General features: G+C 30.4%; 1 protein-coding gene across 2 annotated transcripts; it reads right to left on the bottom strand.

Moving 5' to 3' along the window:
• Nucleotides 8,554-10,353, bottom strand: LOC109837345 (NAC domain-containing protein 83-like). 2 transcript variants are annotated; one of them, XM_020405544.1, is made up of 3 exons: nucleotides 10,034-10,353; nucleotides 9,196-9,467; nucleotides 8,554-8,921 (listed from the first exon to the last, which is right to left on the bottom strand). In XM_020405544.1, exons 1-3 carry the CDS (start codon nucleotides 10,194-10,196, stop codon nucleotides 8,691-8,693), a joined length of 666 nt encoding a protein of 221 aa, XP_020261133.1. In that variant the 5' UTR covers nucleotides 10,197-10,353; the 3' UTR covers nucleotides 8,554-8,690. The 2 variants fall into 2 exon arrangements, with proteins under 2 accessions (XP_020261133.1, XP_020261134.1); XM_020405545.1 differs by having other exon boundaries at nucleotides 8,554-8,918.

The raw sequence follows: 12,950 nt of genomic DNA, 5'->3' as shown, positions 1-12,950 counted from the left end.
GAAGATAATCATACTCCCTTTAAAAGCATGAGTTCGGAAAAATCTTTCTGTAGACAAAAATACCCCTATAAATTTTGAACTATCCTATCGCTAATCAATTCTAAATTTTAAATTGTATTTAATGATTTATTCTAATCCTAATCAAATAACTTCAAAGTTTGAACTATCCTAATCCCAATAAAATTCTAACTTAATCAAATTCTAATAATTTTTAAATTAAGTTTAAACTAATATATCTATCCTTAATACAACTAATATATCTATCCTTAATACATGATATTATATAATAATGATATTATACTTTTTTAAGTTTAAAATATTATACACTATCTAAAAGTTTAAACTAATTTATCTACTTTTCATGTGTAAAATCATATTATGACTAATTTATTAACAATAATATAATAAGTTTATATTACAAAAAGATATCATATTGCATGTGCTATGATTGTATCTATCTTTTAATACGTGCATTCACAAAGATAACTGAATTCTTATTATAGCAATAGAACTCTTCGGGTATAAATGAAGCACCAAATCCACTTTCGTCTCTCACCAAATAATTCTCAGACTTTGAAGCAATTATCAACTGTTCTCTCTCAAAATTTCGGCCTTGGTGTCTCTTTTTTTTATTTAATAATAATGACTTTTTATCTTTGTTATTTTCTTCTTATTAAAATTAGATTAGATTGTTTAAAGTTTATGAGTTAGATTAGATATTGTTCTTCTTATTTTAGTCAATTAATCATGGTATCTAATTACAATAATTTTCACAACATTTAGTCAATTAATCATGGTATCTAATTACAATAATTTTCACAACACTTCCATCTATTTTCTTCTTATTAGATTAGATTAGATTATTTTAAAGTAATTAATTATAATTGTTTGCAAAAGTCGGCCTGATAGTGGGGGAAATAAAATTGTAATTTTTTTTAAACTTTCATGCATCTTGTGATTTGTATATGTGATAGTGTAAATTTTATTTAATAGTTCTCGAAAGGAAATTTGTTGGTCCTTTATTTTTCTTATTCATTATCTTAATCTTTCATTATTTGAATTATTTATCCACTGAACTAATCAACTTTAGTTTCGTATCACCAGTAGTTATCCCCATGGAAAAGTAACATGCTGTCAGCACTGTTTCATTGGATAATGACTTCGATTACTTCTAATGCAAAGTTTTCTAAATTTAATAAACATGGAATTTATATGTAAGATTAATATAGACCAATATGTCTCTTGTCTTTCATTCCGCAAAAATACAGAAGAAAATCACAAACACATAAATTTGAAAATTTTAGTTTTGGAGTCTACAAGAATATGTCTGATTCTCTTAAGAGTTTTGATACTTGCACAAAAATTCAAAAATATATGATATCAGCAAATTGAAATTGGTGTATGCACAAAAAATTGTAAGACCAAAGAAAGCACAATCATGAGACTACATACAAAAAGCAGTATATACTTTTCAAAACTCAAGAAATAATACCAACTGAAGAAACAAGATCACTAAAACTTTCAAAAGGTAACATGTGAAAGTATTCTGATGATACAATGAAATCTAATATTTGGTTAATTAGACTAACATAACTTTTATCTGTACATCATGCACTCCTTTGTACTGTTTTGCTAACGTACATTCTACACATTTTATTTTCATTATATTAATTTGGAATCTTTTAATACAAAGTCTTCTCTCATCAATTAGTACAATGCCATTAACTGACAACATATAGCGTGAGATCCTACCTTGAGAAAATATAATAAGTTTATCCATTACTTATGTAAAGAGATATAAAATTATCAGAGAATTTAAAAATGTGGTGATTACCACTATTTTGGAGTTTGATTTAGAATTAGTTTTAGATATTGTACTAGAGCCTCCAAGCATAGTTCTGAAGACAAATATTGCCACTTGGGTTATGAAAGTTTTTATCTGTAATAGAAGAAAAAGAAGAAAAGATTATATTTTTTTTATTATTTTCATAATATCAGTGTTTATAATTCAGCTTGTATTTTTGTTGTGATTGTCATTATCTATTCGGTAAATTTCATTAAAACCACAATAACTTTTAGAATGCGTTTTTATATTGTTTTTTACATATTACTAATTAAAATATAGTATATAGCTTAGTATTAATTAATTATATTTTCCAAACATTTATCTCTGGTGTTAATAATATTTGCAAGGACAAAATACATTGAGTTATGTACGGAGAGACTATCGAAAAGTTTATAGATATGCTTCGAAAGAATCAAATTATTTTCATTTCAAATGGAGAAGTGAAAGGAATAAACCCAGCTTTTCTAAGTATCCACAAGTCATTTGAATTAGTATTAACAAAAGACGTATCTATCAAAGAAGCACCAACAGGTTTCCACTTGGAGAACATATTGAACAACTTTGTCTCATTTGAAGAAGCATTTTTCATGAATGATGCAACAAAAATTAGTAAGTACTTATAAACTTCTTACTTTAATCTTCAATACAAAATGAGACGTTAATTTATAGAATCATAATTTTTTTATAAAATTACTTGATAACAACTAATGTAAAGCTAGTGATCAACTATATTATAAAACATAACAAACCAGACAATGGGAGGAAAATCATGCTAATGGATAAAAGGTATATTCATGATACTTATTTCCAATATCATAAGAAAAAAAAATAAGATTAATGTACTTTCCTTTTTCATATACAGTAAAATGACTATACACACAACTTTATTTGGGGATTTGGCTACAAATGAAGGATCAATTCTTAAAGCCGAAATCAAAGATAAGCCTATAATAGCATTATCAGATTTTAAAATCTCTATATATAAAGGTACATAATTTATTACTGAAATTCTTATTAAAGACAACTAAATATAATATTCATCCAATAATTACCTTAATTTTGCAAGGGAGACAAGCATATCGTCGCAAATTATATTAACAATATGTATCAACCTAAAAATACAACTAGCTAAAGAATTAAGGGAATGGTAAATAGAACAAGCATACTTTCATATAACGCAATAATGAAATAGTATTATATTTTAACCTAATATGCAGGTTTCATTTGGAAGAAGCCGCAAAAACAAAAGGATCTCCATCAACGCTTTTTATAAATGCTAATATGCAGGTTTCATTTGGAAGAAGCCGCAAAAACAAAAGGATCTCCATCAACGCTTTTTATAAATGCAAAAGAAATTCAAATTAGTGATATTATAAGGATCTCCATCAACGCTTTTTATAAATGCAAAAGAAATTCAAATTAGTGATATTATGCATACATCACATAATTCGATACAGGTATAATATTAGAAACCTATTCTTATTAACACATTTAGATCTAACTAAAATTTGTCAATATACAGACACACTATTGCATATTTAAGGCAAAGATAACTACTTTTTGAATAGACCCGAGCCATGGTTCTATACTTGCAAAGGCTGCAATAAGAAAGTAGATAAAAGTGTTAGTAAAGAGTGGCTGAATGATAAATATCGCAAAATCATTGATGACTCGGTATCAAGGTTAAGTAATATTTTTTTATGACATGAACATATTAAAATACAATATTAACTATCTCTAAAAGTTAACAATGAAAACTATAGGTACATAGTTAAGATTCTCATAGAAAATAGCATGGATAATGCAAGAGTAACACTATTTGATGTAGTAGAAACTCTTATTGGATGCATAACAGATAAATTCATAACAAAAAAGAGGTAATTCCTAACTCTATTCAAGTAATAATTTAGAAAAAAAAATCCATATATATTAAAATAACATTTGTTCTTATTGAAACAGAAAAAAATCAGAGTTCATATTTTTAGAAATTTGTGTTGAACATCGAAAAAGTTCAAATTCTTGGTGAAGTTAGATGAAAAAATAAAAGATGAACGAGGTAAAGGAAATATAATAGCACAAGAAATCTAACTCCAGCCTAATATTACAATCGACCATGATGAAGATGCTACTCTAGAATTACCTAGGAAAAAGATAAAGGTGGAGAAAGATTGATCTCGGTTCAATAAAAATATGAAACAAAAATAACAAAAGATAATATTTTTTGATCATTTTATATCATATCTTAATTTTTGAGTAGAATTAGGAATTTTTATAAGGGATTTTCATACAACATTATTAGTAGTTTTGTATGCTTATGTGATTGCTTTCATCACATAAAAGTATACTATAGTAACCATTATTATTTAGTTTTTGTCTTTTTATTACTTCTTTTGGACAATTATAGGTGTATTTCCCTGTCTTTTCTGTAATTGGTATGTTTTTTCTTCAAATTTCATTGTAAATTTCTGTATAGGACTGCTCTAATCTTACTGCTTTTTTGGATAATTACTCTCTAATTGTAAAGTTCTACGATATGCAATTGTTTAAAATCTTCATGTTTCTTCGAGTTTGTTCTAAATTTGTTTATATGTTTGCTCTAATCTTACTACTTTTGGACAATTACTCTCTGACTACAATGTTCTGCAATGTGCACTTGATTAAAATCTTCATTTTTCTTTGAGTTTTATTATAAATTTCTTTAAGGGTTTGCTCAAATCCTACTGCTTTTCAATAATGCATATTATTGTATAGGTTGATTTTTATTATCTCATCTAAGAAGAGGTATCTCGGAACCATTCCTTGCAATTTATTTTTATATGATTATTATGGTTTAGTAAAATTATTTATTACAAAACATGAGCTTATAATGTCCTAATGTATTATGCAATTTTATTTTCAATGTAATAAGAAACGTGGTTTCTTTTTTACTAGAACATTAGTTCATAATGATATTGCTATTCATGCTTGACTCCATATTATATATTGGGATTAGTAGAGTTTGGAATATGACATAAAGTATTACTTTAATTTATTTTCTTTTAATATTCTACTTGAAGATATTATTATGTCAATTTATATTTTTTATTAAGAAATCAATTAAGATGTCCCAATTAAGCTTACAATATCCAAAAATGATGTGCAATTCTATTTTCAATACAATAAGAAATGTGATTTCTTTATTGCTATAATTATAGTTCATAATGACAATTACAATAGTCCAGTTAGGTACATTCATCTCAGTTTAGCTTTAAAATCCATTACATTGATTTTTAATAATATTTAAATTAAAATAATAGTAAATCTAATAATTTAATTTTACATATTTGAACTCGAGATAAATATGACTTATTTATAGTTACAAATAAATATAAAAAAATATTTTGATATTTTACCACGTGTACTGCACGTGCATAAAAACTAGTTTTTATGTAAAAGCCTTAGTTTTATATCACATTTGAGAGACCTGCTTCAAATTAGGCATCTTTTCTGGTCCAAGTTCAATGTCTTTAAACTAATGCAACCTTTTTTTCTCTTTTCATATCTTATTATAGTCTCAAATAGTACGAGCTAGTCATATCATTAACAATTTATTTAAATTACTAGCGTTCAAAGTATAATAAGGCACTAGATTTTACCCTCTTTTTCTAAGAATCTCTTAAACTTTATTTCAATCTGTTAAGCTCCTAAGATTCTTCACTTTCTTCATTCTATTTAGTTCCTATTCAATATGATTATAGAATGTTATAATAGTCTTATTAAATTTTTTGGAGGGCAGATTATTGTTATTCCTATCATTTTCAAAAGTATATAATTTAATACAACTAAACAAACTTTTTAATTAGTTGAAGGAAAAAAACCACTAATCTCTCCCTAAAGTTCCACTAAAGAAAAAAATCTCACTAAACTTCCATCAAATTTTGCCCTTGTCTTCTTCTCTTTCTATGAAAATATAGAACTTTCTTTTTACATTATTAATCCCATTCTACTATTCATGGACTAATATTTAGAGGCTTAATTAGTAGATTGAAATAATAGTTTATAACGAGCTTCTTACACAAGTAGGGTTTAAAAAAAAACGTAAGGTAAAGGGGCTTAGTAGACTTCGACCTCAAATCTCTAGCTAGCTTGTTAATTTGTTTAATTTTTTCTTTAATCATGTTACATAAATCTAAACGAATGAAGTTTCTTCTTCCTCCTTCCTTCCTTCCATTAATTTGTTGGTGTCCTAGCTAGTTATGAGCTCCATGTGCAAACTAACACCAACTCTTGTACGTCCTACTGCACCAAATGCCCAAAGCACCAACCATATTCTTACAGAACCAAAGTTCCAATTTATAATATTGATACCCTTTGCTTGCTTCTCTTGCTCAAACTTCTTAATGAAATAGGAGTTGGTGAAAGGCATCTCCAAGCTTTCAAAGCAAAGCTTTTTAAGTGGAGGACAGCCTAACTCCCATTTGTCACAAAGAGATCATCAAGTCATCAATCCACTACAATACAACTTTGGAGGGGACAAAGGGACTCAGTTGATTTGTAACATGTAAATGGAAGCATAAAGAATGGAATATCATGGACAAACTCTCCAAGATTAGAGGTGTAGTCTTTGGTTTTTGTATGCTCTAATTAGTGGAGTTCAATAAAATATAATAGGCAGCCTTACATCCTAAATATAGTACTAATAATAATAATAATTAATGTAAAAAAGCTTTTTTTTTCTCATTACTTTCAATTATTTTTTTATTTTTTAAACTAAAAAATTGCTACCCTACCCTACTCGTCAATAGCAATATTAATCAAGAGATATTTTGGGTTTATTTTGCAAAAAAAAAAAGTACTAAAAAGAATGGAAAAATAATTTGTTTGGCTTGAGGGGGATTTTTTTGTCACTTTGTGATACGTACGAAAATTTTTTGATGTTTATCGGGAAAAACAAAGTACTGAGGGTTTCATGATAGGAGATTCCCCAAAGTATTTGGGGCTTCTTTTTTTTTTTTTTAGGGTTAAATTCAATGTAATTTAAATTTATGTCACCGGCCGATTAAGAAGAGAAATAATTAAGTAATAAAATTGACAAATTGGCTGCACGAAAATAGAAACTTTTGATTGCTAGTAAGGGGCTGTTCGTTTCGCAAAAAAGAATGGGAAATCAAAGAATAGGAAACCTATTTCCTAAAATAATTGTTTTGAGGTTGTTTGGTTGGCTTAAAAAAGAAGAAAACTAAAATATAGAAGATGATATGAGATGAGTTGTCACCTTATTATTGGATGATGTGAGTGATTTTTTAAAAAAAATTGTTTTGAGGTTGTTTGGTTGGTTAAAAAAAATAAGGAAATGAATCGGAGGTATATTATTGGATGATGTTTTGAGGTTGTTTGTGTTTGGTTCGTTTTTAAAAATAAGAAAATAGATAAGATGAGATGAGTTGGAGGTATATTATTGGATGATGTGACACATACTTAAGAAATTAAACCAATTTTTTTTTTTTGAGGAAATGGATGGAAAGGAATGTTTAATGAGATGAGATGAGTTGTCACAATATTATTGGATGGTGTGTGTGATTTTTAAAAGTGAGATAAGATGAGATGTGATGAGTTGGATGATGTGACACATTTCTTGTGTTTGGTTTATTTTTAAAGGTAAGAAAGGAGATGAAATGAGATGAGTTGGATGATAAAAATATTATTTTATTAGATGTTGTGGGTGAGTTTTTAGGGACGGAAATGGATAAAAATATTATTTTATTGGTTTCCTTGAACCGATTTCCTTTTCTTGCTTTTTAGGAAACCAACCAAACGGCCCCTAAGAGAAAACCATTGCAACAAAAAGTAAACAGAATAAAATGGTCAAGTTCCGTACGTACGTGTATTTTTTCCTTATGATGTTTCAAGTATTCGTTTCATCATCAAGTTATTAACATTGTTCCCCATGAACTATTAGCTAGTTCAATTTTTCGAAACTTTTCGACTGCTTTTGAATTGATCATCAAGAGCTACTAATAGATGAAGCTTTGGTGAATAATTGAAGAAACTTTGAATCATAACGAACACACATCATGATGCTACATCCACAATAAATCCTCTATGAAGAAAATGATGTAATATATTTGCCTAATATTTCTTGTAGAATTTCCTAATTCCTGATTGTTTAGCAACTAGTTCTTTGCACTCAGAAGTCATACGAGCTACTACATTAATTCCTTGCCTCGGTACAAATAAGATGGTGGGCAGATTTGGACAAAAACATAGTTTCATAGAATATGTTCTTGTTTTGAAATAATTAATTATTAAATATTAATCGCATCCCAAGTATTTAGCTAGTCTTTCTACATGTGATCTATTCTATTCCTCCCCCGTTTTCCTAATGAAGTATTATACAGACTCACTTTTGTCTCAGGCTAAAGTTTCTATCAATGGACCATATATAGTGCCTGAAGGCATCCCATTCACAATCCTTATCTTGTCTCCCTCCTTAATTAATTAATTTCCTTGGATTCTCTCTCTTCTAATAAAACCATGCCTCCTCCTTAATTTACATTGGATTCTTTTTCTCTTCTAATAAAGCCATACCCTCTCCTTTACATAGGATTCTTTTTAATTCGCTTCTACTAAGACTGTACCTCTTTCCTCGCTCCTTCATGCCTTAGTACATGTTCTCACAGCACAAACAGGAGAAGAATTAAAAGGATACATGCAATTAGGTTGGACAGTTGTGTGTGAGTTCATGATTCCAACTTAAAGAAAAAGAACAATTACGTCTCAAAATTATTTGCAATTACAAATTAATAGAGATCAAATTAATTAAGATGCATGGAGAATATTATAATGTTCATAGGGACCAATCTAGCTACTTGCTGTTTGCTTCCTCTCCTTTGCTACCTTCTTCTTCATCAGATAAATCAGTGACGCAACTCGAAGGAGGAGATTGAGGTCCGAAATCACCATGATTGTTTCGATCATCTCCTGCTCGAGAATTGCTATAGCACTGAACCGTATTTTCTTTCATCTTTGAAGTTCCCTTCTTCTTCATAAAAATGCGACTCACCACCCAATTTTGGCCTTGAACTAAGGAGTACTGCTACATAAAGGAAATATTTGTTTAAAATTTCACTCTACTTAATAATAATAATAATAGTATAAAGGATCGATAACTTGCAGAAATTATCTATATATAATTAATTAAGGTGGATCTAAAAGCTGTGGTAATATGATATGACACCAATTAATATATATAAGGCTTTGAAGTGTCATTTTTAAATCTTTGAAAATAGTTTAATCATAGGAAGATTTTATGTGATTTAACCTAAGATAAAGTTTTATATTTTAAATTTGTTGAAATTGTAAACTCTCACCTGCTGGCTTGGGTTCTTAGTTTGATCAGGACCAGCGAGGCGATATTCATGCATGACCCAATGAGTTCGAACTCCATGAGGAGGCTTTCCCTGATGAAAGACAAGAACCTTCTTCATTCCTACTATCTCATTGAGCTTGGAACATAGAATTGTTTTCTCTCTTCCTGTTGCTTTCCAGTATCCTGACATTGTGGCTCTAATATTTGAACGACCGCTCTTTCGATAGTTCGCCTCTTGAAGGTTGAAGAAGTACCTTTCGCCGTCATGGCAACCTTCATGAGTTTGGAAATCAGATGATACGTACAAATCTTTTAGGAGCAATCCTTGAACTTTGAAGGATATGTAACATGCATGTTAAAGGTTTTAGAACATTAATAAATACATTTCAACTAGGTAAAATGCACGCTATTGCCCAAAAAAAAAGTTTGAAGAATTTAGTTATGAGAAAATTATCACATATGATTCTATGTTCTGAAAATATAAATCTCATTGACTCCACATAATTTGATCTGAACACGTGTCTTCTCTCATCACCAAAACCCTCTATATATTTTGTATTTATACTAGTTCTTCTTCATCATCAAACATATGCCATAGATTCATTCTGATCAAGACAAGGCTTGAAAAAAACATCTAAAACTATAAGTACCATAAAATAAGTTAAATAGTAACCCTTAAGTGTATATACTGCGGTCACATAAACTCGAGCCAAAACTATTTCATAGGATACTAAAGTTAAAAACGAAACTAGCTAGAACAAAATAATTAAAGTTCTCCCTTTAAAGTCAACTCTCAAACTAGCTAGAAGCAACAAATTCAACCAAAAACTTGTACTAACCAGGCAAATCCCAAGGATCACGGCTCCTGAAGTCGATATCGGAGATGATGGCTGCCGGCAAAGGGCATGACATGGCTTTCTTCTTGAGGTACTCAACAACAAGCTCTTCATCAGTAGGATGAAACCTAAACCCTGGTGGCAATCTCATTATGAGCTTCTCCATTGATTGACCGAGGCCCAAACTTGGCTAAGTTCCAAGTAAGAATTAACCTCCCATCTCCTTCTTCTTATATAAGTTGAAATAATGCATAGGATAAAAGAGAGGGGCCGTGGGAGAGAGAGAGAGAGAGAGAGAGAGAGAGAGAGAAGGCAAAAGTTCTTTAATTAACAAATGGTGTGTGGACTCATGTGGCGTGAACAAGACTCTGGAACCTTTTGTATTTGACGACCCTGCTTGGATTTACTTTTAGGAAATGTCAGGAGATTATTAAACTGGAAAAAAAAGGTAAGAAAATGGGAAGGGGCTTTAAACAAGCCAGGAAAAGATGCGACTTTCCGCTGTAGTGGGTTTCAAATTTGTGTGGTTGAGTTGCTGTGTATCAAAGTTAAGATTTGACCATTCAGTTGTGAGGATCCTAAAGCAGAACTGCCTCCAAGAATTTTTTGGTACTAAACTTCCAATTAGTTTGAACATCAAATTTGAGGAGACTTTTAACTAGGTTATTCTTCATTAAATTAATTAAATTAGGACTCATTAGAGCATCTCTAACAGTTTCCCCAAAAATTTCTTCAAAATAGGGAAGCAAAAGTCATATTCTCCAAATTATTTTTGCTCCAACTCCAACAGCTTCCCCATTTTAAAGAATCCTGTATTTATTACAATAATAAAAATATTCTACATCCCTATTTTGGAATGCTCGATCTTTATGCATTGGAACTTCCCCTATGGTTTTTTTTTGTAATTACGGATTTTGTTTTTATATTTATTTTCTCCTCCAACCCGTTTTAAAAAACGTGCTGCATTTATGACAATATTCTCCCCAAATATTTGAAGAATGACCCAGATTTGGGAAAGACTTCATTTTTTTCTCCTCCATCCCTATTTTGGGGAATGAGATGGAGAATCTGTTGGACCAAAAAAAGCTCAAAATTTTCCAAAAGTGAGAATACCAATAAAATGGGGAAGCTGTTGGAGATGCTCTTAGATTGCCATGTCTGTCTAGTTTTCAAAAAATCAAATCATTCATCATTTGGATTTTTCTAGAGATCGAGTTATATGCATTTAAGTGGATACTATTCAGCTTACCCGAAAATCAAGATTCATGAACTTAGTTATTGTATGCGTGCATGTATTAGATATGAAGAGTCTTTTATGTTAAATGTATAGTATTAATATTCATGTAATCAATATGTTTATTCAAGTCATTTTTTAATCAAATTAAAATCCTTCTAGTGAATTCCTCTTCCAATTTTATCTGGTTTATGTGAGTCTGTGACCATATCCACCACCTTCCAACAAAAAGGTATCAAAACTCAGTGTTAAGAGCCTTTCTTTCTTTTCAATACCCTCAACTCATCAAACAAAATTATGAGAATTGGGCTATCAAAATGAAAGCATACTCGGTTCACAAGAAGTATGAGATGTTATCAAGAAAGGCGTTGCGGAGTCTCAAGCAACACTTACCGCGCTTCAGAAGGAGACCTTCGAGAAAGAAAGAAAGAAAGACTAGCGTTCTCTCACCATTGTCCATCAAGGTTTGGATGATGATATATTTGAGAAGATTGCCAATGACAATACATCCAAACAAGCATGGGAGATGCTTCGCAACTCTGTGCTAGGAGTTGAGAAAGAGAAGAAAGTTAGACTTTAAACTCTAGGGGCTGAGTTTGAGTCCCTTTTTATGAGGGAAAATTAATATGTTCAAGATTACAAAAGTTTTAGTGATGATGAACCAAATGAAGAGACTTGGAGAAAATATGCAAGATGTTCATGTTGTTGAAAAAAATATTCGCTCTCTCAACACGAAGTTCAATCATGTGATGGTAGTGATAGAAGAAGTCAAAGACATAGAGGTGATGAATATTGATGAATTAAATGAGTCATTGCAAGCCCATGAGAAGAGGATGAAAGACAAGCAAGAGCAGATAGAGAAAGCTTTATAAGCAAAGATGACTTTAAAGTCTAGAGGAGGTAATTTTTGGAGCGGATGTAGCCAAGTACGTGGAAGGGGTCGAGGTTTTGCAGATGAGGTCGTAGACAAGAATGTTTAATTTGAGAATAGAAGCCAAATTTTTGTCAATCGCCGAGGAAGAGCAAGAGGAAGGGGCAACAATGAAAGGCGCAATGAGAGGAGAAATAAAAAATCTCAAGTTGAATGCTATTTCTACAATAAGCCTAGCCATTATTCTTGGAAGTGTCAAATCGAGAAGCTAGAAGAAGACGTGAAACTAGTTAAACACAAAGAAGATAAAACAGAACCATCCTTATTCCTTTCACTTTGAGAGAAATCTAAGGGTGAGAAGAGCACATGGTATCTTGGAAATGGAGCTAGCAATCACATGTGGGGAGATAGAAGCAAGTTCGTGGAGCTTGATGCAAGCGTGAATGGCTTTGTAAGATTTGGAGACAACTCAAAGGTGGAGATTAAACGCAAAGGTAAAATCTTACTCAATATGAAAAATGAATGCAAGAAAAGTTCTTCATGATGTTTATAATATTTCAAAGTTAAAAAATAGCATTCTTAGCATTGGCCAACTTATGGAGAGAGATTACAAAATTCAAATGGAAGATCACAGGCTTTGGCTAAAACATCAAGCTTCTAACTTATTGCTAAGGTTACCATAACAAAAAACTACATATTTCTTGTTGGCGCCTGTGGCTAAATTTGGAATAAAATAGATAAATATGTTAGAGAGCTAAAGTGATATATTTTAAAACCTTTTTAAGTTTAGCTGCTGTGCGTTTATGAAACGTTAT

This window comes from Asparagus officinalis, chromosome 4 (assembly GCF_001876935.1).
Source record: "Asparagus officinalis chromosome 4, Aspof.V1, whole genome shotgun sequence".
Taxonomy (NCBI): Eukaryota; Viridiplantae; Streptophyta; class Magnoliopsida; order Asparagales; family Asparagaceae; genus Asparagus; species Asparagus officinalis.
Note: the sequence above shows the minus strand (reverse complement) of the source record. Positions and strands in the feature narration are given on the sequence as shown.

What these genes read in the sequence shown, in the direction of transcription:
- LOC109837345 (XM_020405544.1), bottom strand. Translation starts at nt 10,196, where the DNA reads ATGGAGAAGCTCATAATGAGATTGCCACCAGGGTTTAGGTTTCATCCT. An exon ending in TGATCCTTGGGATTTGCCTG is followed by an intron (nt 9,468 to 10,033) that starts GTTAGTACAAGT and finishes AAACTCATGAAG; the next exon opens with GTTGCCATGACGGCGAAAGG. An exon ending in CTAAGAACCCAAGCCAGCAG is followed by an intron (nt 8,922 to 9,195) that starts GTGAGAGTTTAC and finishes TCCTTTATGTAG; the next exon opens with CAGTACTCCTTAGTTCAAGG.